This window comes from Falco biarmicus, chromosome 4, assembly GCF_023638135.1.
Source record: "Falco biarmicus isolate bFalBia1 chromosome 4, bFalBia1.pri, whole genome shotgun sequence".
Lineage (NCBI taxonomy): Eukaryota > Metazoa > Chordata > Aves > Falconiformes > Falconidae > Falco > Falco biarmicus.
Genome location: NC_079291.1, coordinates 2775073 through 2800456, shown reverse-complemented (window position 1 = coordinate 2800456; position 25384 = coordinate 2775073). Strand labels below are relative to the sequence as shown.

At 41.7% G+C, this 25384-nt stretch overlaps 2 protein-coding genes across 15 annotated transcripts; one reads left to right on the top strand and one right to left on the bottom strand.

Moving 5' to 3' along the window:
* CBX3 (chromobox 3) lies at positions 1–13357 on the bottom strand. 7 transcript variants are annotated; one of them, XM_056336558.1, is made up of 6 exons: positions 12233–12372; positions 9411–9461; positions 5366–5508; positions 3676–3841; positions 2209–2303; positions 1–646 (listed from the first exon to the last, which is right to left on the bottom strand). In XM_056336558.1, the coding sequence occupies exons 2-6, from the start codon at positions 9432–9434 to the stop codon at positions 520–522; spliced, it is 555 nt and encodes a 184-aa protein (XP_056192533.1). In that variant the 5' UTR covers positions 9435–9461; positions 12233–12372; the 3' UTR covers positions 1–519. The 7 variants fall into 7 exon arrangements, with proteins under 7 accessions (XP_056192533.1, XP_056192532.1, XP_056192531.1 ...); XM_056336557.1 differs by lacking the exon at positions 12233–12372 and adding an exon at positions 12022–12040; XM_056336556.1 differs by lacking the exon at positions 12233–12372 and adding an exon at positions 11118–11238.
* HNRNPA2B1 (heterogeneous nuclear ribonucleoprotein A2/B1) lies at positions 11307–25384 on the top strand. Of its 8 annotated transcripts, none has more exons than XR_008821496.1 (12): positions 11307–11514; positions 16762–16872; positions 17653–17799; positions 19277–19487; positions 19808–19909; positions 20015–20095; positions 20642–20704; positions 21163–21282; positions 21543–21665; positions 22668–22750; positions 24068–24198; positions 25040–25384. XR_008821496.1 is itself a non-coding variant. In XM_056336554.1 (11 exons), exons 1-10 carry the CDS (start codon positions 11485–11487, stop codon positions 22727–22729), a joined length of 1050 nt encoding a protein of 349 aa, XP_056192529.1. In that variant the 5' UTR covers positions 11307–11484; the 3' UTR covers positions 22730–22750; positions 25040–25384. The 8 variants fall into 8 exon arrangements, 6 of the variants coding, with proteins under 6 accessions (XP_056192529.1, XP_056192526.1, XP_056192527.1 ...); XR_008821495.1 differs by having other exon boundaries at positions 20015–20104; XM_056336554.1 differs by lacking the exon at positions 24068–24198.

Sequence of the window (25384 nt, the reverse complement as noted above, 5' to 3'; positions counted from 1 at the left end):
TAAAGGAAGAATATAAAACTATTTTATTGACCACTGTTCACCAGTATTTACAATAAAGTAAACAATATACAGTCTGATAACATTCAAATTACTACAAAGTTAGTTGTCACTTGGTCTTCTCGAGACCAAGTGATCCCAAATACTAAAAAGAATAACTCTACAGGTTTAAAGGGCTAGGGGCTTGGGTAAAGAAGATACATGCACATCAATAGTATAGAAGACTACAAAACATCTGTGAGTTTGTTTAAACATTCATTATGATTCTGTAATAACTATGGAAGTTTATGAACATTTTATAAAAGCTTTTACCTAATATGGAGGAAGTAGTAGTATCAAATGCTCTCTTGTGATAAATGAAACAAGTTGCAGAAAGCTTTTATTTACTTGCTGTTGATGCAAAACATACTACTTCAAAAAAATATCAAATTTAATTCTTGTTAGAATGTATGTTTCTCACATGGCTAACAAATCAAATTTCAGGTTTTAATATTCATATATATAAAAAAGCAATGCAAACAATTATTGTGCTTCATCTTCTGGGCATGAATGCCAAGTTAGTCGCTCTTCATAAAAAGCAATTACAATCTGAGGACACTTCACGTTTGCTTCTTTGGCCAGCACCAGATCTGCCTCATCAGAGTCTTTCCTGATGTAGAAGAGAGTGAGACTTATGAAAATGTGTAATAATTCAGTACATTTAGCAGCTCTTGGTAGGTCATAAGTTCTGAAAAGAACATCAGCTAGAAATCAGTTTTCAGTATACCTTTTGCTATAGCTACCAAGAATTTCCATGCTAATGGCGAGGTTTCATAGCTGCATCTTCCTTTCCTCTCCACATTTCTGTTTGAAAGGAAAATGCTATTCTCAAAGGGAACCATTTATACAGTTACCTATTGTTGTATGTAACAGAAGAAGTAAAACTTTGCTGATTTTGTCTTTCAAAGCATAATCAAAACTTCAAAGCGAGACTTCTTAATATCAACAGCATCAGTCTTAAGAGGCGGTACTTGGATCCAAATTGTATTTACTATTTATGCAAGTAACTTGCTTTATTTCATACTACTATTCTTGATGCTGTCTTGGGGTGATAAAACAATCATTCCAGTCCAGCATGCTTCAGATTCCATTTTAAAGCATATGCTGTCTTTACAAGTCAGTTTTGCGCATACATATTCACATCTGTGTTTGTTGCCTACAATCAATTATGAAAAATGAATCAACTGCAACTGAACTAACAAAAAAACCAGTTTATTTTTGTACGTTTCCTTTGTGTTTGATTTTTCCAATTATCTCTACAGAAATTCAAATAGTCACAATCTGTATTTTGCAACTCTTCCAAGTTTCACATAAAATTTATAGAGAATTTGAAAAGCCAGAAGGGAGGCAGAATTTTCCAAAGCACTAATCTTTAGCAGTCCAGGCGTATCACATGACAAATCATTTTTCTCTCCATTCAGAAATTTGTGCCCTTCTTAAAGGCTGTGGAAAGCCACCTTTCTTCTCATCCTACCACCATAAGAAATCTGACCCCCAGCAAACGTTAATTCAATCTCTTGTATTCTCAACACTGGGAAAAGTACTGAGTTTATCCTGCTTGCTCACAGGCAAGAAGTCCTCTGTCAACACTGTAGCTAATGAAGCCACTCTTCACCCGCTCTCCCAATAACACAACCCTCTCCCCATCAATTTCACCTCTTACTAGCCCACAACAATAAACCTCTCCTTCATATTGTTTATTCTTCATCTCAGCCTCAGCTTCCTCCACTAGTTGCTTCCAATTCCACTTGGCTGCACCCAGAACAGCTGGCACTATGGCTGGTTAAATGGTTGGCTATGCAGCAACTGACTTATGCTTATTGAAACATGTAAAGCTGGATTTCTGCCTGCCATTCCCTCAGCAAGAACATTATAAAGATCCATATAAAGATCCAGCTTTTCCATACAAATGTCAATTTTTCCATATTTTATGAGAATTTACCTTTCAAATTTCTACTTCTCTAAAACTGAAGCTACAGAAACTGATTGAGTTTCGAAGCAACAGGGATTAAGTACTAACTGATTATAGAAGCCTTGTTTTTCTAACAATACAAGGTTAATAAGCAGGCTACCAGCTTCTCTGTCTTCTGAAATTAAGTCGTCTCATTAGCCTAAGTGCAACTGTCTGCCCCCCCTTAATATGGACACACGAACTGTGGATATAAGACTTACCATTTCATGAGAAACATAAGCTCTCCACTGCTATCCGTAGCCCCAATTATCCGCTCAGGATCAAGACCCCTTGCAAACCCTCTTGGTTTATCAACCTATTAAGTAAGTTAGAAGACCGTTATCTAGTTTAAGATGAAATTCTATTCTGGCATTAGTGCTAGATACACGTATTCTTGTACATACATATATGTGTGTATTAGAACAAAAAAGTATAGCGTTACATAATTACAAAAGCTATCGTTACATATTATTGTCCAGAGATTACATTACTTTTTTCATGACTGATCTTCAGGCCAAATCATCTAGATGTAGAGTAATAATGAAGGATTTTACACCAATGTTTCTAGCATTTATTTCTGAAAACTCAATAGGTGAAACAAGTGGTCTAAAATCATTATAGAACATAAACACACAAGCATGGCCAGCAAAACCAACAAAAGCAGCAAAGCAAAAATGCATTCTGGAAGTGGGAAAGACACATCCTTTTCAGCAAAACAACAGCCCTGGGTTGGCTTAAACCATCTGTGAAACCGCCCCTGGGGAATACCTCAACTCTTCCCGGCTGCCTGAGATCCCATTGGTGGGAAGGAGTATCACTATTTCCTGTAATAGTTCCTCTAGCTTCACAATATTCTTTTTGAGACAGTGGCCACTACTGTACCAGATGAAGCCACACACCAGACTTTATACAGAAACTAAAATATTCTTTGTATTATTCATCAACTGTTCCTTCTGATGCCTCCCAACCTTTTTGACAGTAACCACACATCTAACAGCTGTCTTCGGTAAAGCACTGACTTTGCCAACCAGTTTAGTTTTCAAATTGCTAGTTTGAAAGTTTACAGCGACAAATGAACACAGTATTATACATCCATTATTTTATACTTACCAGCATTACATTTGTCAATTTTTTTTAATTTAAATTGTAGGAGAAACCCAGACCTTTTAAAAAAAAGTATGCTTTCTTCAGTGACCCTTTCTATTTCCTCTCCATCATATCTGGTCTTAATCCAAGTAACTGCCTGGTTTTCACATTTTGCCATCTTGCCACTCACCTATTCAAGATCATATACTAAATATGAAAGCCAAAGCAGAACTTCATCTTTGTTTCATGTTTATTCAGGAACCCTCTGCTTTAATACAAACTGACCACTTAATATCATTCATTAAGAACTCTTAACCAGTCTTAATTTCAATTATTCATTCAGTAAGCATCATGGGACAACGCAAAAACTTTTAGTCATCATGTCAATCAATCATCTTTTTCCAACTATTTGGACAGTCTTATTAAATACCATGGATTACCCTTTTCAAACCACAGTTCCAGATGCTGTGCAATTTTTACGGTTTTAAACTCGTGTTTGGTCTCATTCTCAAAGCCACAACAGGATTTTTGAGGGGATGGGGATAGAGAGGTGGGGAAGAGACACAGGAAAAAAAAAGCTTAGTACATGAATATATACTTACAGAGTCACGCTTTTTCTTTGATTTACTATCATCAGATTCGCTATCTGACAAAGATTTTCTTTTGGCACCATCTGTTTTCTCTTTACCAGCTTTCTGAGAGTTCAGAAAAGCTTCGATTAGCTCCGGACAATCTAAGTTTTCTTCAGGTTCCCATGTATTGTCAGCACTGAAACACATATTTATGTAAAATTAAGAATAAAAATGTAAAACTATCCACACGGCTCACCTTAAGCAAGGTAATTTTTTCTCGTTATGTAAGGCAGGTTTCTTAAACCTAAGGATGCTTATCTTGCCATCTTTAGTAACCTTCACGTACTGCATTTGATGACTGAATGAAGTACGCTCTGCTATTGTTGGAAAATAATGTTCTGAAACTGAAAATGCAGAATAAGCAGCTGTGTTAACTCCTGTGACCTATGTGGGATCACAAGAGTTCAAACAAGCAATCCCCACCCTACCAAAACCTACCTGTCCATTTAAACTGACTCCCTATATCATGAACACTCAAGACTTACAGAGAACAGAATGTACACAACACTCACTACAAAGAGCGTGTATGTCTAGGCTTCTCTATACGAGGAATACTCTCAAAAAGCTGCCTCTGAGCACTGAGCTCAACTACACCTAGAACTTTCTTCCTCCTTCAGTTGACTACAGGAGGAGACAAAGGTTCCACATCCAGAGCTGGGCATTGCAAATATTCCAGTAAGTGCATTTTGTGAACTAAAATTTTAACAAGTCCATAAGTGTTCCCTACAACAACTAAGCACCTCATCAGAAGTCCTCATGCACAAATACTGCCACAGCATACTGCACAAGCAGGATGCCTACAAATTATTTTCAGTGACTAAAACGTATTTTCACAACTTCAAAACAGACCCTCAAATACTAAACACATTGCGTTTATGCACTCATCACTACACAAATTTCAGGTGCTAGAATGCAGTGTTGCAGTGCAATCACTTTGGGCGGAATCCAGCAATAATATCACTGCATATGTAACTACGTATATTCAAATGCTAGGTGCATCCCCTTTTTTCAGCTAGTAAAGCAGTCTGCCAGTGTCACAGAAGGGAGGGAGGAGGCACAAATATGTGCCTTCTTTATCAATCAACTTTTTAAGTAAACCGTAAGGTTTTCTTGTGCCTCCACAAGTCCTGGGAAAGAGATTCAAAAGCTACCTTTCAGGTATGCCTGATGAAGGTGACCATGCCACAGAACTCCTTATGCAAATTCATTTAATTTGAGAGCAGCTCCGAAAAGTGAGTAATAAGCAAACTATCTGCTTCAAATTCACACTTAAGAGCTGCCTACAGTTTAAATCCCTGCAAAATTTCTTACTCAGAAGTAACATTCATTCCACCACACATGTAACAACTGACAACTGTCAGTCTAGCTTACCTTGCTAGATATTTACACAAACTGAATCAAAGAACAGTGGCAAAAGAACAATCACTAAGGAACTGTTAAACCTTTGGAACACTGTATATAGCAAACACTGAACTGCGTATCTTCTATTTTGTTTTCATACTTTAGTGCCTGACTCAAGATGCATTTATGGATGCCCTTCCCTTGAGGTTCTTTAAAATGTATCCACATCATCCAATCTCCTCTCTGCACAGTTATTTCAAATAAATGGTTAGTATTTAGCATTCTATCAGAAAAAAAAAAAAAAAAGGTAATGCCTTACTCTGTAAATCCTTTCCACTTCAAGTAGTATTCCACCTTTCCATTTACAACACGTCTGTCCAGAACTTTCTCCACAACAAATTCTTCAGGCTCTGCCTCTTCAACCTTTTTACCTTTGCCATTCTGTTTCTTTCCCATTTTGTGCTAGAAAAGAAATTCAGAACGACATTATTCATTCTTCTGCTTTACACAGTTACTTCACTGGCCAAATCCAACTTTGCTCAGTAAACAGCGAAGAATCATGTACTTATTCACATTAAAACCAGAAGCTCAGCCTCCTTTTTACATTAGTGCATGTGGTCAGGTAACCTGAGCAAGACATGTTAAATGTTTTGGTTTTTTTCAGGTGCTTAATGAGAAACTCAACACCAGTTTTTAAAAAGGTGAAATATTTTTGTCCATACACTCACTGCCTCTACTTCCCTTATTAATTTAATTCTCAGTGCTACATGCTCAAAAACTTATGAAGCTTCTAAAAGTTAACTCTATGCCCGTGAAAAGGCAGAAGGCAAGAAACAGCATACAGCAGAAGTAAAGGAAAGTAATAAGGGAACCGTGAAAATGCATAAAATAGAAAAGGGATGGTACTCAACAAGGTGGTTACTACCTTTTCCAAAACAAAAAAAAAACAAACAACAAACCCAACCAACCAAAACAAACAAACGAAAAAAACCAAACCCAAACAAAAAAAAAAAATCAAACCCAAATCAAACCAAAAAAGGAGAAGCTGATGGAAGCAAAGTTTATGATGTATTGCTAGAATAACCAAAATACTCAACAATAACCCATAACTATTGAACAGGAAGCATGCTAGGACCATTCTGTTACTGCAGTCCCTTCTCATTCTTAGCCACGCACCAATGTTACTTACATTCAAACAGGTGTCACAAAGGTGCAAAAAATTAAGACAGCTACACTTAAAAGTACAGCACTTAACACGTAAATGAAATTTTGCTAACTTAAAAAACTTTATGTTTTAATTTTACATTTTATACTTCAAATAATATTCTAAGATCTTAAAAATAAATATTACATCCACATCATCCTCAAGGCATTCCCAGTTTAATAAGGCACAATTAAATAGTAATAGAAGGACACATTTCAGAATTTCCTTGTTTGTAATCTTCAAAAGGTTGTAACAAGCCCATCATGTTGTTGTGTAACATTTCTGGAGCACCAGCAGACCAAAAGCAGTTTGCTTGCCATTTTGGACTGCACCTTATAAGGAAATTGTTAAAGTGGCAGTCATAAACTAATGGAGGCAGTATTAAGCTCCTAAAACATAATAGTCATGCAGCACCCTAAATCAAGGTAGATAGAACTAATTCCTCATAATGCACTTCCTATAGAACAAGAAAACACACAAGCAAAAATCACAGGGCACCTCTACTTGCTTGCTGGCCTTTCTCTAGAATTCATTGGTGTTAGTTTGAGAATACTGCAAAACCATTCTGAAACTGACAAATTTTTAGACCTTCTAGAATTTTGTCCTGATGTGGTGAAAGGTAAAAAACCAGTATGTGTTAGACACAAGGAAAACTGCCTTCTTTCTGTAAACTGAAGATCTGAAGCTGATTCTTTCTTTCCAAAGCCCTGTCTGTCTTTGTGCCCCTTTTTTATAATTGATTTTTCCCTCTATCCCAAAATAGTTTTACTCTGGTTAGCAACCCACAAATTGAAGGTGCAAAACAAAGAGGAGGAAAACTTCAAGTTTCCCTTTCAAACAGCAAGTTGCTGTATATGATTGTATCTTCTGTGACATTGGTTTTGATTTGGAAGCATTGAAGAGTGATTATCTAAAACTGAGCATGTATTTCCAATTAGATTTTAGCTGCCTGCATATCCCAGGTCTGTTTTGACCACAGTATTCCTGTCTGAATAGTGTCAACTTAAGCACACTGGCTTTTTTTGCCTCCACAAGAAAAAGAATGTAAGACTGAAATTGAAGGAAAATAAAAACATGAAGATGTCCAAGGCTTCTATGAAGGCAGTTTCTTTCAAGCAATGTAAGTGTGAAAAAGAGAAAGGGGCACACGATGAGGAAAACAAAAAAAGCAGAGGGGGGGAAAAAAAAAAAAAGACTCACTATACTGTAGTAATGACATTATATTACTGGTGATGAGGCAAGCAGGATACAAGCGGGGAACATCTCCATCTGTGTTCTCTGTTGGACTAAAATTATTTGATTGAATGAAAGATTGTTTTCCGGTACTCTTTTCGGCTTCACTAATTCTTGTCACCACAAGATAAACGTTTTGGATTTCTGTATCACAGCAACAATTATTTTTTTTTTACTTTCTAAGACTTAAGTATCTATATAATCTTCCACAGAAGAAAATTAATGTCATGGGGGTCTGTATTTTTTCTTGAAGTGCAAGAAGAATTAACAAAATTGAGAATATGTTGCTTTTTGGTTTAAATATTAGCGTTTAATTATGTCTTGCGTGCATCAGGACTGCTTTCCAACCTATTAAAATAATGCTTTATTGTAGAGCCTGCAGAAATACTACTGAACATTTGTTAATAACCTGTACATTCTGAGATTACACAAGCCAATGTAAATCTCAGCCCACAAGTGAATTTGGTACCTGACCGAAGTTAAAGGGTACTAAAGGTCCACTAGACCCCTGAAGCTCCATTCTCTAAGGCTGCGTGTTAGAAACTGCAACCTGGGCACTTGACCACTGAATGCTCATCTGTGGCTCACTTCCTTCCCTGCATTCAGAAGTCACATGTGACAGCTGCAGATCTGTGGATCACTCTTTCTTCGAGGGGCAAGATTAAAACAACTGATGTGACACTGTGGTGAAGTGTTTTAACATACAAGAGGTAACAAAATCGGAATTACAGTTCCAGAGCTTTGCTATTCCTTAATACATTTAGATTTTGCATGCAAATACATAATGAAACAGAATTAGTTATGGTTCCCATGGGAACCATAACTGATTTTCCTGACCTGTGCAGCAAAATTCTCAACAACATCAAAAGATTAAAAATACTGCATTCACAGATTCTTTCCTCTCCCTGAGGCATCCCCTCCCCAGGCTGGCTAACCCCTTCTCTTCCTCAAATTAGGGAAACGCGGGCAATCAATTACTAACAGAAAGTTCAGACATTCACCTTGGTGAAATCTTTTTAAATAGTTTGTTATTGTACAATGTAAAGGAAGCACTCCATTGCACTTCTAAGCCAGGAGTTAATACTAAATTTATCTTGATACGGGTCAACCAGCAATCATTTCACTAACTTTAAGAACAGGCCTTTTGAGTGCATTATAGGCCAGTTGTTCTGCTATCCAAATTCTGAATTGAATACGTGTATTTTTGCTTTCTTTCCCACCTCAACCTCAGATGCATCTCATGCTATACTTCTTCAGTTCTGCCTTACATAAAACTATGTGTCATTATTAGCTGAACAGTAACCAGCCACCATCTGCCCTTAGAAGTCCCTATTTTAATGCCAAGCAAAGCTTTACAGGACTCGAGATCCATGAATACATCATTAAAATGGTCGAGGAGGGGCTGACATCAGATAATCTCTGCTCCTATGAAATTGAAAGAAACCATTGTTTGTTAAAAATAATTTCAAAAGGCATCTTAACTATGCCACATCATTTCCCAATAATGTTATTTTTCATCTGTAGAGACTCCTTTCCTCAGGCAATTAGTATTCCCCAAATACACTGGGAGAAATTAAATGGATATATGATTTGGATTTTATTTTTTACATATATGATGAATTACACTGTATGCTGAAAGTAGGATAAAAAAATCCTTAGTGTTTTCTACTGTAGAACAGACGAAATAGTGCGGAGTCCTTTAATGTTTTTTTTTTTCCCAACAAGTCTCTTTAGAAATGGCAGATTTATTAAAGCCAAAGCCAATGTCCTTTCTAGTAGCCTTACTTTCTGGATCTGAAATTTTGGTCAGAATAATGCTGGGGAGGGGAGATGTGGATGTATCTTTTAAATGGAGATGCCAAGTTATAAGTTTGAAGAAAAATATGTTGATTAAATCCTTATATACTTTAGGTGTGCATGAACTTACCAATGTAGTTTTATTGGAGGCCATTTTTATTGCAGACTTGCAGAGCTTTTACTAGAAAAATGCATGACAATTAAAAGGAAGTTTACATTACTCAAAGAAAGGCATCCCAATACAAACATGGTCCTTGTTCCAACCCCCATGTATTCACTGCATATAATATTTCTAACATGGATTAAATCCAGAACAAAAAGTAGGCTACTACTTTGTCTGGTATAACCCAGTAATGCACCATTATGCTAGCCAGGATAAACGATACTGACAAAGTGGTATTTAGGGTCAAAAAAGGTTTTTCCCAAGGCCTTCTAAGGCATAGCAACGTTTCTAGGGAAAAGGGGGAGGACCATCAGGGATGCTTATTTCCTTACACCCAATAGAACAGGAGTTCAGATTCTAGCAGTTAATTGAGGTATACCTAGGTATATTAACTGTGAATCTGGTGGGGAGCAGCTACAGCTCTGTGGTGTAATAATGAGTCTCCCATTACCCTTACATCATAGTAAATGCTTATAAACAGCAAATATTTATCTTAATGCAACTATAACGTTGCCTTCTGATTCTGAAGTTTGCAAGAGTTAAAGTCCGAGAGCAATATTAACTCGACTAGGCTGTACATACTACACATTTAACCTGAGCAAATTATGTTGAACACAATCCATCCCCTTTCTCATGTCATTTCTCAAACTGAGCACCTCCTTAGGCATGTATTGTCCCCGCCCCACCGCAAACTATAGAACTGTTAGAATTCCCCATATGCCTCTGCAAGGCAAAAGAGAAAGTCCTTCCAAGGCCAGAAAACCTCCCCGTCTCGGCAATCCCGCCCAACTCTCCCCTGACACCAAGTGGGGTTTGGCATTCCCATAGGCGGTGGGGTAGGTGAGGTGGGAGAAGGGCAGGAGCTAGGGCCCCAGTGCAGAGGGGCTTCTCTCGTCCCCGTCGGAAAGGCAGGATAAAGGGAGAAAGAAACAATAAAAAGAGCAACGAAACCCCCGTGCCACCCCCGCCGGAAAACAAGGGCAGCCCCGCGGAGGCCTGCTGGGGGAGGCTGCGCCTCGGGCCTGCGGTGGGCGCACGTGAGGCCGGCGGGGCCGCCCCGGGCGAGCTAACGGGACTGCCCCGGGGGGGGCGTGGGGCCGGCCCACCGCCCCAGCGCGAGGGCCCGAGGGAGGCGGCCTGCCGCTCCCGCCCCGGGCAAGCCCCCGCCGCCCGGCGGGCCCTGCGCGCCGCGCCCCCGCCGCCTCCCCCACCCCGCCACGTTTCCCCCGGCCCCGGCACACGCCGCCGCCGCCGCCGCCGCCTCCTGGAGCGGGGACGCCCGGTGGCGGAGGCCGCCGCTCGGCGGCAGCGGGCTGGCTTTGTCTCCCGAGCGCGTCCGCCGCCGCGCGGGTGCCGCTGCCCCCGCCCCCAGCGCAGCCCTCCCTTCCCGCGGCGAAGCCCGCTGGCTCCGGGGCCCTCCCTCCCTCCCTCTCTCGTGCGGGCCGCGGCCCCCCGGCAGCCTGCTCCGCCCGTCACCCCCCGCCGCCAAGGAAGCGGCGGCGTATTGAAGGGGGGGGGGGGGGGGGGGCGCAGGCGGGCTGCGCCCCGCTTCCTCCCGCGGCGGCCCGCAGACGAGGCCCGCGCAGCGCTGCGCGGGGCGCAGAGGGAAGGGGGGGGGGGGGGGAAGGAGGCGGCTGCAGCAAGAGAAAGAGGGAGAGAGAGAAGGATACAGACTTCAATGGTGCCCAGCCGCTCGGGTCTCCCGTCTCCTCCTCACTCTCGCCCTGCGCGCACTGAGCAGCGGCGGCAACAGCGACATCTGAGGGGGGCTGAGGCGGGGGGTGGGGGAAGGGAGGGAGGGAGGGAGGGAGGGGGTGGGGAGCGGCTGGGCGGCAGCGCGGCGCAGGGCGGGCGCGGCGGCTGGCGGGGCTGGGCTGGCCGAGCACTGCGCGCCGGCGGCTGACGGGGCAGAGCGCACGACGCCGCCTACGCGCGAGCTGCAACCTCCTACCGTCGTCGCCGCCAGCACAGGAGGGGGGCCAAGACGTCTCTCCAACGGGGGGCTAGCGCAGGACCGCGTCAGGCGTCCAAAAGAAGGAAGATGCCTCGCGGCGACAGAGAAAGCGACTGGGTGAGCTGGGGGGAACGGGCCCGCGGCGCCCGGTAACTGCAGCCGCCATGATGGCCGCCGCCATGAGGGCGCGTTGGGCCAGAGCGGACGCCGCCCGCCGCGGAGCGGGGCCCTCAGTCGATGCGGGAGAGCGGCCCCGGCGAGCCCCGGGAGCGGGGAGGGTAGGCAGGAAGCGCTGGTGTGCGTTTGAAGCTCGATGCGGCGCGGCTGAGGGGGCCGTTTGGAACGCGGCCATTTCCCGCGTTGCGGCGGGGAGGCCTAGTCGTTAGCGAGGGCGCGGGGGGAGGGAAGCGGGCTCGGAAAGCAGGGGCGCGGGGGAGCTCGAAAACTCTTTATTAGTGGGGAAAAGGGCTTGGAGTTGACTGGGAGGCTTACGCTCTGGGCGAGGAACCGCGGGTGGACCTACGCTGGCTTTCCCTGAGAGCTGGGGCGGGGGGGGGGGAGGGGGCGGGAAGAAAGGAGCAGCCCCATCGCCATTTCCCTGGCGCGCGGGGCGGCAGCACTCACCCTTTGTCGCGGTGCGTGCGGGGCCGGCTGAAGGGGGGGGGGGGGGGGGAAGGAAGGAGGGAAGATCAGAGCCGAGAGCCGCAGCGGGCGGCGCACGCGGTGTCAGCGGCGCAGGGTAGAGCGGAGCAGGCTGCGGCGGGGTCCGCTTCCCTCCGCTGGCTCCCGGGCCCCCGCGATGTGTCGGCGCTGGCGCCAAAATTTAGGTAGTTACCGCTTTCCCCTGCCCGGGCGGAGGGGGAAGAAGAGGCCCGGCTGCCAATGACTGGGGGAGATTTCGGGGGGGCGCTCCGCACCGTGCCAGTACCACAGGTGGCCGGTGAAAGGTTGGGGGGGGGCGATACGAGGCCGCCTTCGGTTAATTATAACCCGTCGCTTTGACCGTTGCGCCTTCGGAGCCGTTCGGCAATTTCCGGAAAAAACGGCACTGTGCCAGTCGGTTCTCGAGGCTGGTTCGGCTCCGCTCGGGCACGTATTGCGTGTCTCTTTCGTTGTCGGAAATTGCCGAACGGGCTAGATAGTCGATGACTGCTGCGCCTTTTTCTCCGGAAATTGCCGAGCAGATCCCGAGCGCCGTTCTTCTCCGCTTCGGCAAATTCCGGAAATTGCCGAAGCGAGTCGAATGGGCTTCCATTCCCCTTTCGGCTTTTTCCGGCGACTGTCGAAGCGGATAAGGTCGACGACGACGGCTCCTTCGGCTCATTTCGGAGACAGCCATTACTAACGGAGTTGATGACTTTTTATTACGTGATAAAAACACGTAGGGACGTTCTACCAAACTGCTGCCGCTTTGGAGATATTTAAGCTCCAGAATCGAGGGCGGTTGTTTGTTGGTTTGGTTTTTTTTTTTTTAAACGAAAACCTCGGAAGCGAGCCGGGGCTGGAGAAGGAGGGCGCTAGCACTACGTGGAGCTGAATTTCAAATTACGTAACAGTTAAGGCAGCCATTACTGACCAGTTGTACGGTACTCTCAAGCAGGAATACGTAAACCATGAAGAATATGGTACGTGAAAAGGGAAAATTCAGAGTTTGCTTTTACGGAGGGTGGCGCGTTTGTGCGTAGGGAGTAAAATTTTTTCGGGTCTGGGCGTTACGAGCAGGCTTGAGCCCTCGTTGGCGCAGGTCTGGGTGCCGCCGCTGGGTCCCGGTCGTTGCGCCGCGGGTAGGGGGCCGATGTCTTCCCGCAGAGGAAGCGTTAGCGGGGAGGAAGGTTCTGGAAGCGGTGGTTGGGGCTAGCGCGCAGCCGAGAGGGGAGGCGGAAGCCGCAGTAGCCGTGCATGGCGGGTGGCGGGTTTTTAAGTCACTTGACGTACCACTTGGCCGAGCTGCAGTTAAGGTGGTGCAGGAGGAGGGGGCCGCAGGACCATGGAGGTCTGTCAGTCCGCGATCCGGCGGGGAGGGGAGTCGCCTTTGCCCTGCGAGGTGCTGACCGGCCGGTGTGGCGCTGCTAGTAATGGCGGTGGCGAGGGGGAGGGGTAAAATGGCGGCGCCGAGACTCCCCAGTGCGTGAGGCTCTGAGGATCGCTCCGAGGGCGGGAAAGCGAGTGAGGCGGGAGGGCAGTAGGGGCTGCGAGGTGGGCAGGCAGGCAGCTGTAGTCGGCTAGGGGCTGCGGGGGCGGAGAAGAGCGCTTGCAAAGCTTTTCCTGGTACCGTGTGTGTAGCTGCACGCTGGGAGCGGTTTGCAGCGCTTGGTTTGTGTTTAGCCCGAGGGCCCGGGTGTTAATTATTTCCTCTGCCCTATCTGGGGTCGGTGCTTCCAGCAGCGCTTTCCTTCCCGCCGCATCGCTGCCCCTGGAGGTGACGGCTGCTTCTGGGCGCCATTTTCCGCTTCTAGCTGCGGGGGCCCCTGTGTTCCTGATAGCCGCCACATGGCGGAGCCGGCACGGGAACCGCTCCGCTCCTGATAACGGCGGGGGCGGGGGAGGGGGAGAACCAGGCTGTTGGATTGCAAAAGCCCCGTCGAGCGTATAGGGCCTAACTGGGCGCTTGGAGCGGCGGAAAGAGGGCGAGCCGGTAGCTTTCTAGTTTGGGACCAGTAAACCCAGCTCTGCGTTTGGCAGGCCTAGCCATGGAAGCTCAGAGATCCTTCTCGCTTGTGTCTGTTAACCATTTTTGTTACTCGCCTTCTCAACTCTGCAGAAGCCAGCGGTCAACTTGAGAGTATTTGTGCATGCATTATTGCTATATTAAACACATTTCCTTGCTCTGACCATGAATTTTCCAGCAAAGGCTATGTGTTTTGCAGTCCTTTGAAGTGCTGCTTTAAGCCTGTGAAAGAAGACTTAAAATAAGCACTGATGAAGATTCTACAGAGTTCATAAATATTTCCTATCACACTCCATTCCTGCTAGAGAGTGTACTATGGAAATCTTGAGAGAGGTTTTTCTTCCAGCTTTTATATTGTGAGCCTTGGCAGGAGTGGGTTCTGTGTGTGTGGGGGGGGTGTTTCTACCAAATGAGGATTTTCATCGAGATTCTCAGAGGGACTGGAGAATCTATCATACATTTTACAGCTTAAGCGTAAACTTCAGATGGTCAGAGCTCTGCTTAATGTTTATTAGTAATGTGTGGTATGTGTGTCCTTTAAAAAACAAATGCAGTTTTTAGAACTAATAAGATCCCATTCTTGATTTTCATTTACATATTTGTAACAGATTTCAAAGGTAAACCTAAGGCTCACTGGAAAAATGCTGCCTGCCTACTAAATTTGCTTGATTCTCATAATAAGAATTCAAATGTGTGCACATGACAATCAGTTATATAGGGAAAAGCGTCTTTTATGGGTCTATGAAACTGTAGTTAAGTAGTCCTTAATTTTCAAGCAACAAAACAGAAGTAATTTGAGGGGAGGATTTTTGTTTCAGCAGTATCATCTCTTAAAGTGACTTCTTGGCTAGCCTACTGAGATTTTAAATGATAGTATGGCTTGCAGCATAAGACTTTTTAGTTTGTCTAGTATGCAGCATCCTTTCCTTTATTCCTTTTAAGAGATGAGGTGAAAGGAAACTTCACATGAGTTTGCTGCTTTTAAACTCTTATGTCTTATTTTCCTTGTCTGTATAAGGAGAAGACAGCACTGGCTTCCTCTGTATTCCTTGGAAGAAAAAATGAGAGATCCAACAGCAAGTGCCAAGTGTTTTTTTAAGAGACTGATTGTTCTCAAATACTGTATTTATTGGGGGGGGTTCTAATGTTTGACTTCCTTGTCAGGCTGCAGTATCTTAGGCTGGTAATAGTGATGTATTTTGAACAAAAACTGGTTCAGTACTAACTGCAGTAATTGTCTTAACTGTTACGTGCATCTAGATCCAGGCCTGCCTTGGACAAACTCGGAAGATGCGTTGGTCTACATGCAGATTGGCTTAATACTTTTTAAAGCGTTTACACAGAACTATTTTGCTTATTTTTCAAATCGCATTGTTTGTTATTGTTCATCGTAATTTCCTTTTACATTTATCTTAATGTCCAGTGCATAGTTGTTCATGTTGCGTTTGTCAGTTATAGCTAACAATTCGGTGTTTTAAGATAAATACCACCCTGAAGAAAACACCAAACCAAACACCCAAGCAGATTTTCTTGTTTTTTACAATTAGTTAACAGTATAAAGCTGAAGTAATCATTGCATTTGAGTTCTGTTGTCCCTAGCAGGACAGATCTTTTTCAGACAACATTCTGAAATTTAAATTTTGTGGAAGAGGACTACCCTTTAGTACATTTTTTTAAATCGTTGCTTTTTGACATGAAATTGTGAAATGTATGATCCAGTGATACTACTCTGTGTAGAAAATGGCAATTATGATCCCTGCTTAGTATAAAAAGTTAGTACGAAAGTGTTTTTAACTGGTAGAGGTTGGAAGGTTGTCCTTCCTGCTTTGGTATAATACCGCATGCAAACCAGTAAATGTAGTACCTTATTAGTGGTCCTGTGTTTTTTTTTTCAACTATGTACTTGTCATCACAGCAGAAATTGCTGCTGAACAAGCGCAGTGGTAATTTCTCTGGAAGGTGATAGAACTAAGTCTTACTGAAAGCATAGTTTATATTAGTGGATACATATGGAAGTACATAGTATTCTCATTTCCAACTTAAAGGGAATCTACTTAGTTTTGGTATTGCTGCTGTTGAGGATGGGTAGGTTTACTGCTAATTCCAATGGTGCAGGATCCCAGATTGATTTTACAGATGCTCCAGCTTTCATTATTTTAATAATTAATGAGAAAACTTGAATCAGAGACCCATTTTAGAACATCTTTAGCTATATATTCATACATCATTATGCTTAATGCCTTGGATAAATAGCATCATAGTATTCATGTACAACAATTAGAGCCAGAATGGTTTATAAAAAATATATGTCATCTGGAATAGCATCAGACAGTATGAATGAATACATGTTATCTGTAATGAGAACTTTTTGATTTGTTTTTATTTTCCTTTTCTTTAAAAAGCATATCTTACATAGAGGAATATTCTGGAAATCTTTGAGTGTGATCCCTTGTTCTTGATGTTTGGAGGGAGAGATGGAAAGAAGCACATTACTAAAATCTGTGTCGTAAAAGTAGACACATAGAATTGCGTAATTACTTGAATAGTGGTAGAACATTTAAAGAGGCAAGCCTAATTTTGAAAAATGTGTCTTACTGCAAGTTTTTAACAATTCAGAAAATGTTACTTAGGGTCTAATTATGCTGGTGCGGAAGGGGATAATGTTAGTTATGTTAATGTAATCTTTTCTGTGACAGAGGGAAAAGGAGCAGTTTCGCAAACTGTTTATTGGTGGCTTAAGCTTTGAAACAACAGAGGAAAGCTTGAGGAGTTACTATGAGCAATGGGGAAAGCTTACAGATTGTGTGGTAAGTTTGGCATACTCATGCACAATAATGGCATAGAATGTTTAGAAGTTGTAAACAGGCGGAGTTTTTCGGATAGCTTAATGAAAAGATGGAGTATTAAATTTTCTTAAGTGTGCAGTTGGTTGATTTAAACCTGATTCAGTCCATTGAAGCATATGCACAGACTTTCCCTTGCAAGAACTCTTGAGCATTCACAGTTTCCTATAAAATCTTAGAGATTAACTGTTTTCAACAGTTTAGCTTGGCTGTCATTGGCTGAAATGCATTAGAGAGTGCCTACAGAGAGCACTATTGTATCTGTGTAACCTTTGGCAGAAAGCTGATACAGTGGTAAGCCTCAGTAAGCTGGAAAATGATGTCTTTCTGTGTGATGTTTTCAGAGAGTCATTTAGGTTGGAAAAGACCCTCAAGATCAAGTCCAACTGTTAACCTAACACTGCCAAGTCCACCACTGAAACATGCCCCTAAGCACCACATCTGTGTGCCTTTTAAGTACCTCCAGGGACAGTGACTCCTGCAGAAGTTCCTCCACTGATTATGTTTTGGGAGCAGTAAATGCTATTTCATAACACCGAGTGACAACAATGGCTTGAATTTCTGTGATGCCAAGTAGTGCCATTCATGTACTTAACCAGCCTAGCCTACTACTTCATTATAATATAGTATTTTGAGATCAATTTGAGTAAAATATAAGTTAAATTTACATGTCTCCTGTAAATATTGCTAGTGTTAACCTTAGGTGACAGAAAGAAATGGTTAAAATGTGTTTATTGTTTTTAGGTAATGAGGGATCCTGCAAGCAAAAGATCAAGGGGTTTTGGTTTTGTAACATTCTCCTCCATGGCTGAAGTTGATGCAGCCATGGCTGCAAGACCTCACACGATTGATGGAAGGGTGGTTGAGCCTAAGAGAGCTGTGGCTAGAGAGGTAAGTATGACTTTGAAAGCAGATACTTTTTGTGCTTTGAAAAAGGCATCTCTTGTTTTGGTCGGACAGTTCTGCTTTGTTCTTGTTTGAAACTGCCTGGGTTTAAATTCTCTAGTTAAAAGGATGTAGTTGGGGCGTTGTTTCCCACATTTTAGGTCTGTTATGTGACACTTTACAGAAATGTTCCTTATTACAGTGAATTACTAAGTTACTCTGGTTGTGGAATTGTGTGTGCAAGGGACACAACTGGGGTCTGAAAATACTGTTATTGAAAACATGTTGAATGCCTGTAATTAGGCAAATTCCATCTAACTCTTGTCCAGAACAGTTATTGTTACTAAACCTCAAATTGTAAACTCTTGTCAGCCTCTCCTGACTGTTCCCTGATAGTCTTAAAAGGTGTGTAACTTGAAGTGAATAAAACCAGAGAATGTAGTAGGGAAACTTTTTTCTAATGGTGGTGTACAAAATCATCTTAGGACGACTCTGGTTTTAGCCCCAGGCATACATGGTTTTAAACTTCAGGGTAGAAATTAGATGTGTGCACAGGGATGCACTACACTTGTAAACTTTGCAGCCAGGGTACTGTGGCACAAAGGTACTTGAGGAGCAAGTGCAGATGTAGTTTCTGTTTACCACATTGTGGGAGTTCTTGGAGGGTTTACCAGTTCAAGGACCCCAGGTATTTAGTGCATTTGGACTGACAAACGAATTGAATGAGTTGTCCCAGAAGTCAAGGGAAATAGAAATCTTAACCACTAGTACCTCTCTTAGCCATCCCGGTTTTCTTCTGTTCCCTGCAGAATGCAGGGTTGGCTAGCCTTTGGGAAAAGGTAATTAAAGCAGCATACATGCATACTTTTGTACACACAAAGCTGTTGCTAAGCTTTAGGGTGAATCATTCTTGGCTAGTGCAGCAGCTTGGATATCATGCTCAAAGTGTAAAAAAACCCATGAATGTGGAGTTGTCTTCATATTTTGAATAGCAGTTAAAATGCATAGGTGTGGATATGCTGAGGTTGAAGGACCTTTGTTGTTGATAGGAGTGGAATGTGGGTTTCACTGCTTTTGAGGAAATGGGCGGAGAAAGCTGATAAGTCTTTGTTACAAAAATTGTGCTCTAGCTACTAAATTACTTAGTTATTAAATACTAGGCCGTTCTTTCAAACAGTTGATTTTATGTTTTGTCTAAATCTGTTTAAAGGCTTTTTACTTACTTCTATGCATTTCATAGCCGTTCTACCTGTATCTTCTTCTTCAAGTGCTTCTTAAGGCTTTGATGTAAAGGGAGGGAGGAAAAAACCTCCTAATTGCCCCATGTTATTTGCCTCCCAGAAGACCTGCCAAGCAAGGTTGCAGGGACATGCATTGTAAGAGGGTGCTTGAAAAATCTTAGTATTCCATTCCTGAAGTACTGCCAAAATACAGTGATTTGTGAAATTTTTCTTGGTGATAATTCAAAGGATTCTTTTAACAGGAATCTGGAAAACCTGGTGCTCATGTTACTGTGAAAAAACTATTTGTTGGTGGCATTAAAGAGGACACTGAAGAACACCACCTTCGTGACTATTTTGAGGAATACGGAAAAATTGACACTATTGAAATTATTACTGACAGACAGTCTGGTAAAAAGAGAGGGTTTGGATTTGTTACATTTGATGACCATGATCCTGTGGATAAAATTGTATGTAAGTAAGCTTCATTTGACGCTTTCATTTGATAGTATTAAATTTAGCAGTCGGGGTAATTGTGTAAAGCTTAAACTAAGGAGATAATGAGATTAGGTATGTGCATGAGTATTTGCTATGTCATAGTTCCGGTGAATTGCATGGGAACATGTACTTAAAATAAGTACTGGCTTCTTTGCTTAAAAATGATATGTTTGGGGTGTTTTTAAATGATGTACAATATGTATTATTTGGGAAATTCCTTTTGGAAGCCTGCTATTCTTTCTTGTTGCCAGATCAGTACTTAAATGCTGATGGTATCTTACCTGATATGTTTACAGTGCAGAAGTATCACACCATCAATGGCCATAATGCAGAAGTAAGGAAAGCTCTCTCTAGACAGGAAATGCAGGAAGTTCAAAATTCTAGGAGTGGGAGAGGAGGTATGTACGTGTAATGGTTAGCGGTTTGTTGTTGGCTTTTTGTTTGTTGGCTGGTTCTGTTTGCTTTCTGTGATCTCACTGCTTATAAATGTTAAATTGTTACAGGAAACTTCGGTTTTGGTGATGCTCGTGGAGGTGGTGGCAACTTTGGTCCAGGACCTGGCAGCAATTTCAGAGGGGGAGCTGGTAAGACAGGCATGTTTGTAGCATATTTTTTGTTACCTTATTTATACTGTCGTTCTGGTTCTGGGGAACTTTGTAAGATACTGCTGTTTAATATAAATGCAGCTGTAGCAGTTAAGAGCATTTGGGGGAAAAATAACTTGCAGACCTCTTCTGTAGTATACAAATGGATTATGTGGGTAGTCCATAAAATAGAATTTATTTTCTTTCTTTTTTTAAAAAATAAGGATTTTATTAAAAGCCAAAATCAACTTAATTCTTTTAAGGAATTCAGAGATTTCTCCTCTGTAATTCTATGCATCGCTTGCCAGACCTTTACAGTGGAAGGGCTATGTGCAGAATTAAAACGGGGGTACCTTACTGGTGCAATAAAATGGAGATGTTAAGCAGTGATTGGATGTGTTATTCACATATATTTTTCTAAATTCAAATCTATGTATACTTAATAAATAATGTCTTGAGGTAGTTATCCTTAAAGTCATAGGGATTTGCAAATTCAGTTAGTTTGCTAGAGGTGAATTGAACTTCTTTGGATTTTTTCTCCAATAGATGGCTATGGAAGTGGCCGTGGATTTGGTGATGGATATAATGGATATGGTGGAGGACCTGGAGGTTAGTTTACTTGGTGGTGGTGGTTGTTACTCCCGCATTCGTTTTTCATTTTTACATTCACTTGTCATTTGTAGAAAATATATAATTTCCACAGCCATTTTGTTTAAGAAGCACACATGGTTGTTGGCTCCTGTTAAACCTTTATATTGCAAATTCTGTGGTTATTTCTTGGGCAACTGTGCCCTGTTCTGTTTCTTGGATTTCCTGAAAAATCAAGATTTTAATTAAGCCTTTTGATTGAGGTTTTTAGGCGGTCTGACTAGTGGGTTTTGGTCACAGTTCAGTTAGGGTGGGAGTTAGCATGTGCCTCTAAAAACAGTGTTCATAAAAATTTCTTCACAAAACTACCCCTTTCTTCCCCTGTAGACTTCTAGACTGAAAAGTATCCTCTTATTCTCTAGAATTTGGTTGCCTTCTACATGGAAAAGTTTATTTTAAAAAGGATTGTATTGTCATAGGTGGCAACTTTGGTGGCAGTCCTGGTTATGGAGGAGGAAGAGGAGGATATGGTGGAGGAGGACCTGGATATGGCAACCAGGGTGGAGGCTATGGAGGTGGTTATGACAACTATGGAGGAGGTAACCTACTTGCTTGAAATTACCTAGTGTTTTAGTTGTAAATGAGTGCAAGTCATCCAAGACTGGGATGTGTGTGTGCAAATGTTATCTAAGGAAGCTCTTGTTTTCCAAAAAGCATGAAAAAGCAGTTTGTTGCACACACTATTGGAATATCTGTGTGATTTTGTACATTCAGCATTCTAATGATGAGATAACTTTGTGAGTCCTGTATGCGTTGTAGCTCACCTAGGTATTTCTCCACTTTTGCATTAATAATGCAGGCAATTACGGAAGTGGAAACTATAATGATTTTGGAAACTACAACCAACAACCTTCAAATTACGGTCCAATGAAGAGTGGAAATTTTGGTGGCAGCAGGAACATGGGGGGACCATATGGTGGAGGTATTGTATATGTTCTGGCCTGCCTTGGAGTTAGAGTGGGTGGGCTTCCGTCTTCTGGGAGGGTGGTAGGGAAGACAGGACCACGGGGTAACTGTTTTGTACTAAAAGAGGGTAGGTCAAGATTAGGTAGAGGGAGGAAATTCTTCATGAGAGTGGTGGCACTGGAACAGGCTGCCCAGAGCAGCTGTGGATGCCCCATCCCTGGCAGTGTTCAAGGCCAGGCTGGACGGGGCTTTGAGCAACCTGGTCTAGTGGAAGGTGTCCTGCCCATGGCAGGGGGGCTGGAACTAGATGACCTTTAAAGGGCTCTTCTAATCCAAACCATTCCATGGTTCTGAGGTGGATGTGTAGAAATTGGGTAACTTCAGCAACAGAATGGACTGTAGTGCTCCTGCTCTTTCTGCAATTTGGCTACAATTTCTTATCTTAAGACTGTAAAGGTGAAATTATAAATGACAAGATCCTAACTTTTTTCCCCAGAATATTAGGAAATGTTTTGCAGTTTCCAGTTTGTAAAGATTTTGGCCAAGTTTTTAATGTTCTTTGCTATTGGCTTACTCCATTTGTAGGCAGTCTAGTTAAAAGTCCACTAAACTTGCTGGAATTTCTCTTTTTCACCCCCTTGTAGCGCTATTTTTTCCTGACACTTCCTGTTGTCTAAATGTAATTTAATACATCGTGTAGAACTCACAAAATTGAAACACGAAGCCCTTTCTTGTAAGGCTTAGCCTGCAAGTAAAGTCAGCCCTTGCAGGCTCAAGATGGTACAGTGCGTCAAATTACGTGTAACACTGTCGAATCTTCTAAGATTTCAGCATGTACTTCTTGTGGCGGTTTTTGGAAGTTGCTTAGATGAGGACACCAAAATGTTAAAATCTTTGTTGTATGTGCCATCTCTGGAAGTAAAGCAAATGTTAATCTTCATACAGAATCAAAAGCATTCCTAGATTTAAAAAGTTTACTGATGAAACTGTTCTGCTTCTTGTTTCTCTGCAATTGCAGGAAACTATGGTCCAGGGGGCAGTGGAGGAAGTGGTGGATATGGAGGGAGGAGCCGTTACTGAGTTTCTGCAAGCATGCCATGGGTAAGTATGTTTATAAGTGTTAAAATTGCAGTGATTCTTGAGAGTAGCTGCAGGAGTTAAAAGCTTTTTAGGATCATATTATCTTTCCTTTAAAAAATGGTTAGATGAATAATTTCATAACCTATTTTTTTACTCTTTACTTCTGTTGAAACAGGCTTCACTGTATAAATAGGAGAGGATGAGAGCCCAGAGGTAACAGAACAGCTTCAGGTTATCGAAATAACAATGTTAAGGAAACACTTATCTCAGTCATGCATAAATATGCAGTGATATGGCAGAAGACACCAGAGCAGATGCAGAGAGCCATTTTGTGAATGGATTTGGATTATTTAATAACATTACCTTACTGTGGAGGAAGGATTGTAAAAATGCCTTTGAGACAGTTTCTTAGCTTTTTAATTGTTGTTTCTTTCTAGTGGTCTTTGTAAGTGTAGAAGCATTCCTTTGATAATGTTAAATTTGTAAGTTTCAGGTGACATGTGAAACCTTTTTTAAGATTTTTCTCAAAGTTTTGAAAAGCTATTAGCCAGGATCATGGTGTAATAAGACATAACGTTTTCCTTTTAAAAATTTAAGTGCGTGTGTAGAGTTAAGAAGCTGTTGTACATTTATGATTTAATAAAATAATTCTAAAGGAAATATTGTGTAATTTTAGATTTTTTTTTTAATACTGTAAAATAAGGCAAGGAGTGGGTAGTATAAGGTCCCACAAATAATATAAAGCTATTGTTGTACGTGTAAAATTAAATGCTGGTCAGAAGAAAAGTATGTTGTTTGTAAATGATCAGGTTTAAAATATCTAGATAACTTAAGGGATATCTCTGCAAGGAGAAACACCTTTTTAGATCTTTTAGATGCTGCTTCTTCAATGGCAAGGAAAGGAAATATCCCCAGCGAGGTACTCTTCCAGGGACACAGGTCTAGTACAAGAGAAGTCTTGAAAACGTCACTAAGTTCAGCCAGTCTTAAAAAGCTGCGCTGTATTTCTGCAAAGCTTTAACCACAATAGTTTATAAGGATGCCAACGAAGGCTGAGGGTGTAGAGCAAAATAGTTCTAAGCTTCAGTTAAACTTCTTTAGGTAAGATCTTATTTACTTTTCCTTTCTTAATGTTCCAAAACCAAGAAATTAATATTGTATGACAGTATTCTTTCAGTATAGTGATTATCGTTATGTAGTTTAACATAGCAATGAATTAACAATTACCAATTGAAAAGAAATTTGTGAATCCTGTTTTTCTTGTATTATTAAATTTTTTACAAACAAATTTTTGTTAATTTCAGCTACTTAACATATTTTTTTCCTACTGGAATCTAGCTATGATATGAACCCTGGACAAGCATAGACTGCTGCCACTGTACACTGCTACAGTTGAACAAATGAGACCTGCAAGTGTCCATTAGTAAAGCTTTGCAAGGGTTCCATCCCTGGTGTTGGTAGTTAAAATGGTAGGTCACAAGTTAATTAAATCATACAACTTTATTTTTGCATCCTGCAACATTTTATTTTTTCTTGGGAGTCTATGCATTATGGTGGTTGCAAGGTAATGCAATGAAGGTAGTTCTGTGCTGTTGAAAATGAACTATGTTGTTGTGTGTCTTGTCTACTGTAATCTATTTTATATAACACGTTTCATCCTGAAGGTTCCCAAGTAACTGTAGACTGTTTACGTGTAAGGAAAAAAATTTCACCACAGAATACATCTGCCTCTGTGAAGGAATGTGTCGTCCATTCTTTTAACAACTGCATAAGCAGTTCTTTAGGAGGGGAAGTGAAAACTTCAAATGAAACTGCAGGTGGTATTTCATAAGTGTATACTGTAATTACGTAAATTGGAATTTGGCTAGAATGTAGAGGTTTCCACCATTTTTTATAGTTCTTGCAGCTAATAAACCTTAGTGCCAAATTCAGTCAGCCTTACTCTCACTGCATTGAATGTTTGCACCTCAAATTAATGAAAATTCATCCAAGTAATGAGTTATTCAGAGTAAGGGTGGCATACTCTGCTAGATTTGGTTTTCAAATAAAAATCAACAAAACCCACACAAAAAAAAGCAACCAAAAATAAGCCCTAATTTCAAAGTTCCGTTGCCTTTAAAAGGCTACCCACTGAAGAATGTGGACTCAGCTAACAAAAGTCCTGTTCCTTTTGTGTTAGACACACCAGTGAACTGCTTATACTTAAAAAAAAAAAAAAAAAAAAAAAAATGGCTGAAGTTCCCCTATTGGTAATTTGGTTTAGACATATGTGATAAACTTCTTCAGATACACTTTTTTTTTCTTTGGCAGGAAGGTGCCATGCTGCAGGTAACTAATGAAGAAGTGGTCAACCACAGAAACGCTTCAAGAAATAAGAAATTCTGTATCATCAGAAAATAGTTGTTTTTGCTGCCTTCATTAAAAATCTAGAGGTTAAATGAATACTGATAAAACATCACAATTAGTACAGCTCCCTGTAATGCTGGGTTTTTTAAATTATAGTAATAATGTCTTGTAAACCTTTCGAATAAAATTCAGATTCCTTAGGAGAAACAAATCACTAATGTTAAAATAGCAAACATTCTGTGAGTAGAAAGTTTAACTACATATTTTTATAACTTTCATAGCTTTAAAATAAAGTATTTTTATACCAAA

Bases quoted from the DNA above. Each gene is read 5' to 3' on its own strand.
- CBX3 (XM_056336558.1), bottom strand. From the start codon at position 9,434: ATGGCCTCCAATAAAACTACATTG. The intron at 5,509-9,410 runs GTAAGTTCATGC...TTTCTTTTCTAG, and splicing joins CCTCCAATAAAACTACATTG to CACAAAATGGGAAAGAAACA. The intron at 2,304-3,675 runs GTAAGTATATAT...CTTACTTAATAG, and splicing joins CAAAGAAAAAGCGTGACTCT to GTTGATAAACCAAGAGGGTT.
- HNRNPA2B1 (XM_056336551.1), top strand. From the start codon at position 11,485: ATGCCTCGCGGCGACAGAGAAAGCGACTGG. The intron at 16,873-17,652 runs GTAAGTTTGGCA...TATTGTTTTTAG, and splicing joins GAAAGCTTACAGATTGTGTG to GTAATGAGGGATCCTGCAAG. The intron at 20,705-21,162 runs GTTAGTTTACTT...GTATTGTCATAG, and splicing joins ATATGGTGGAGGACCTGGAG to GTGGCAACTTTGGTGGCAGT.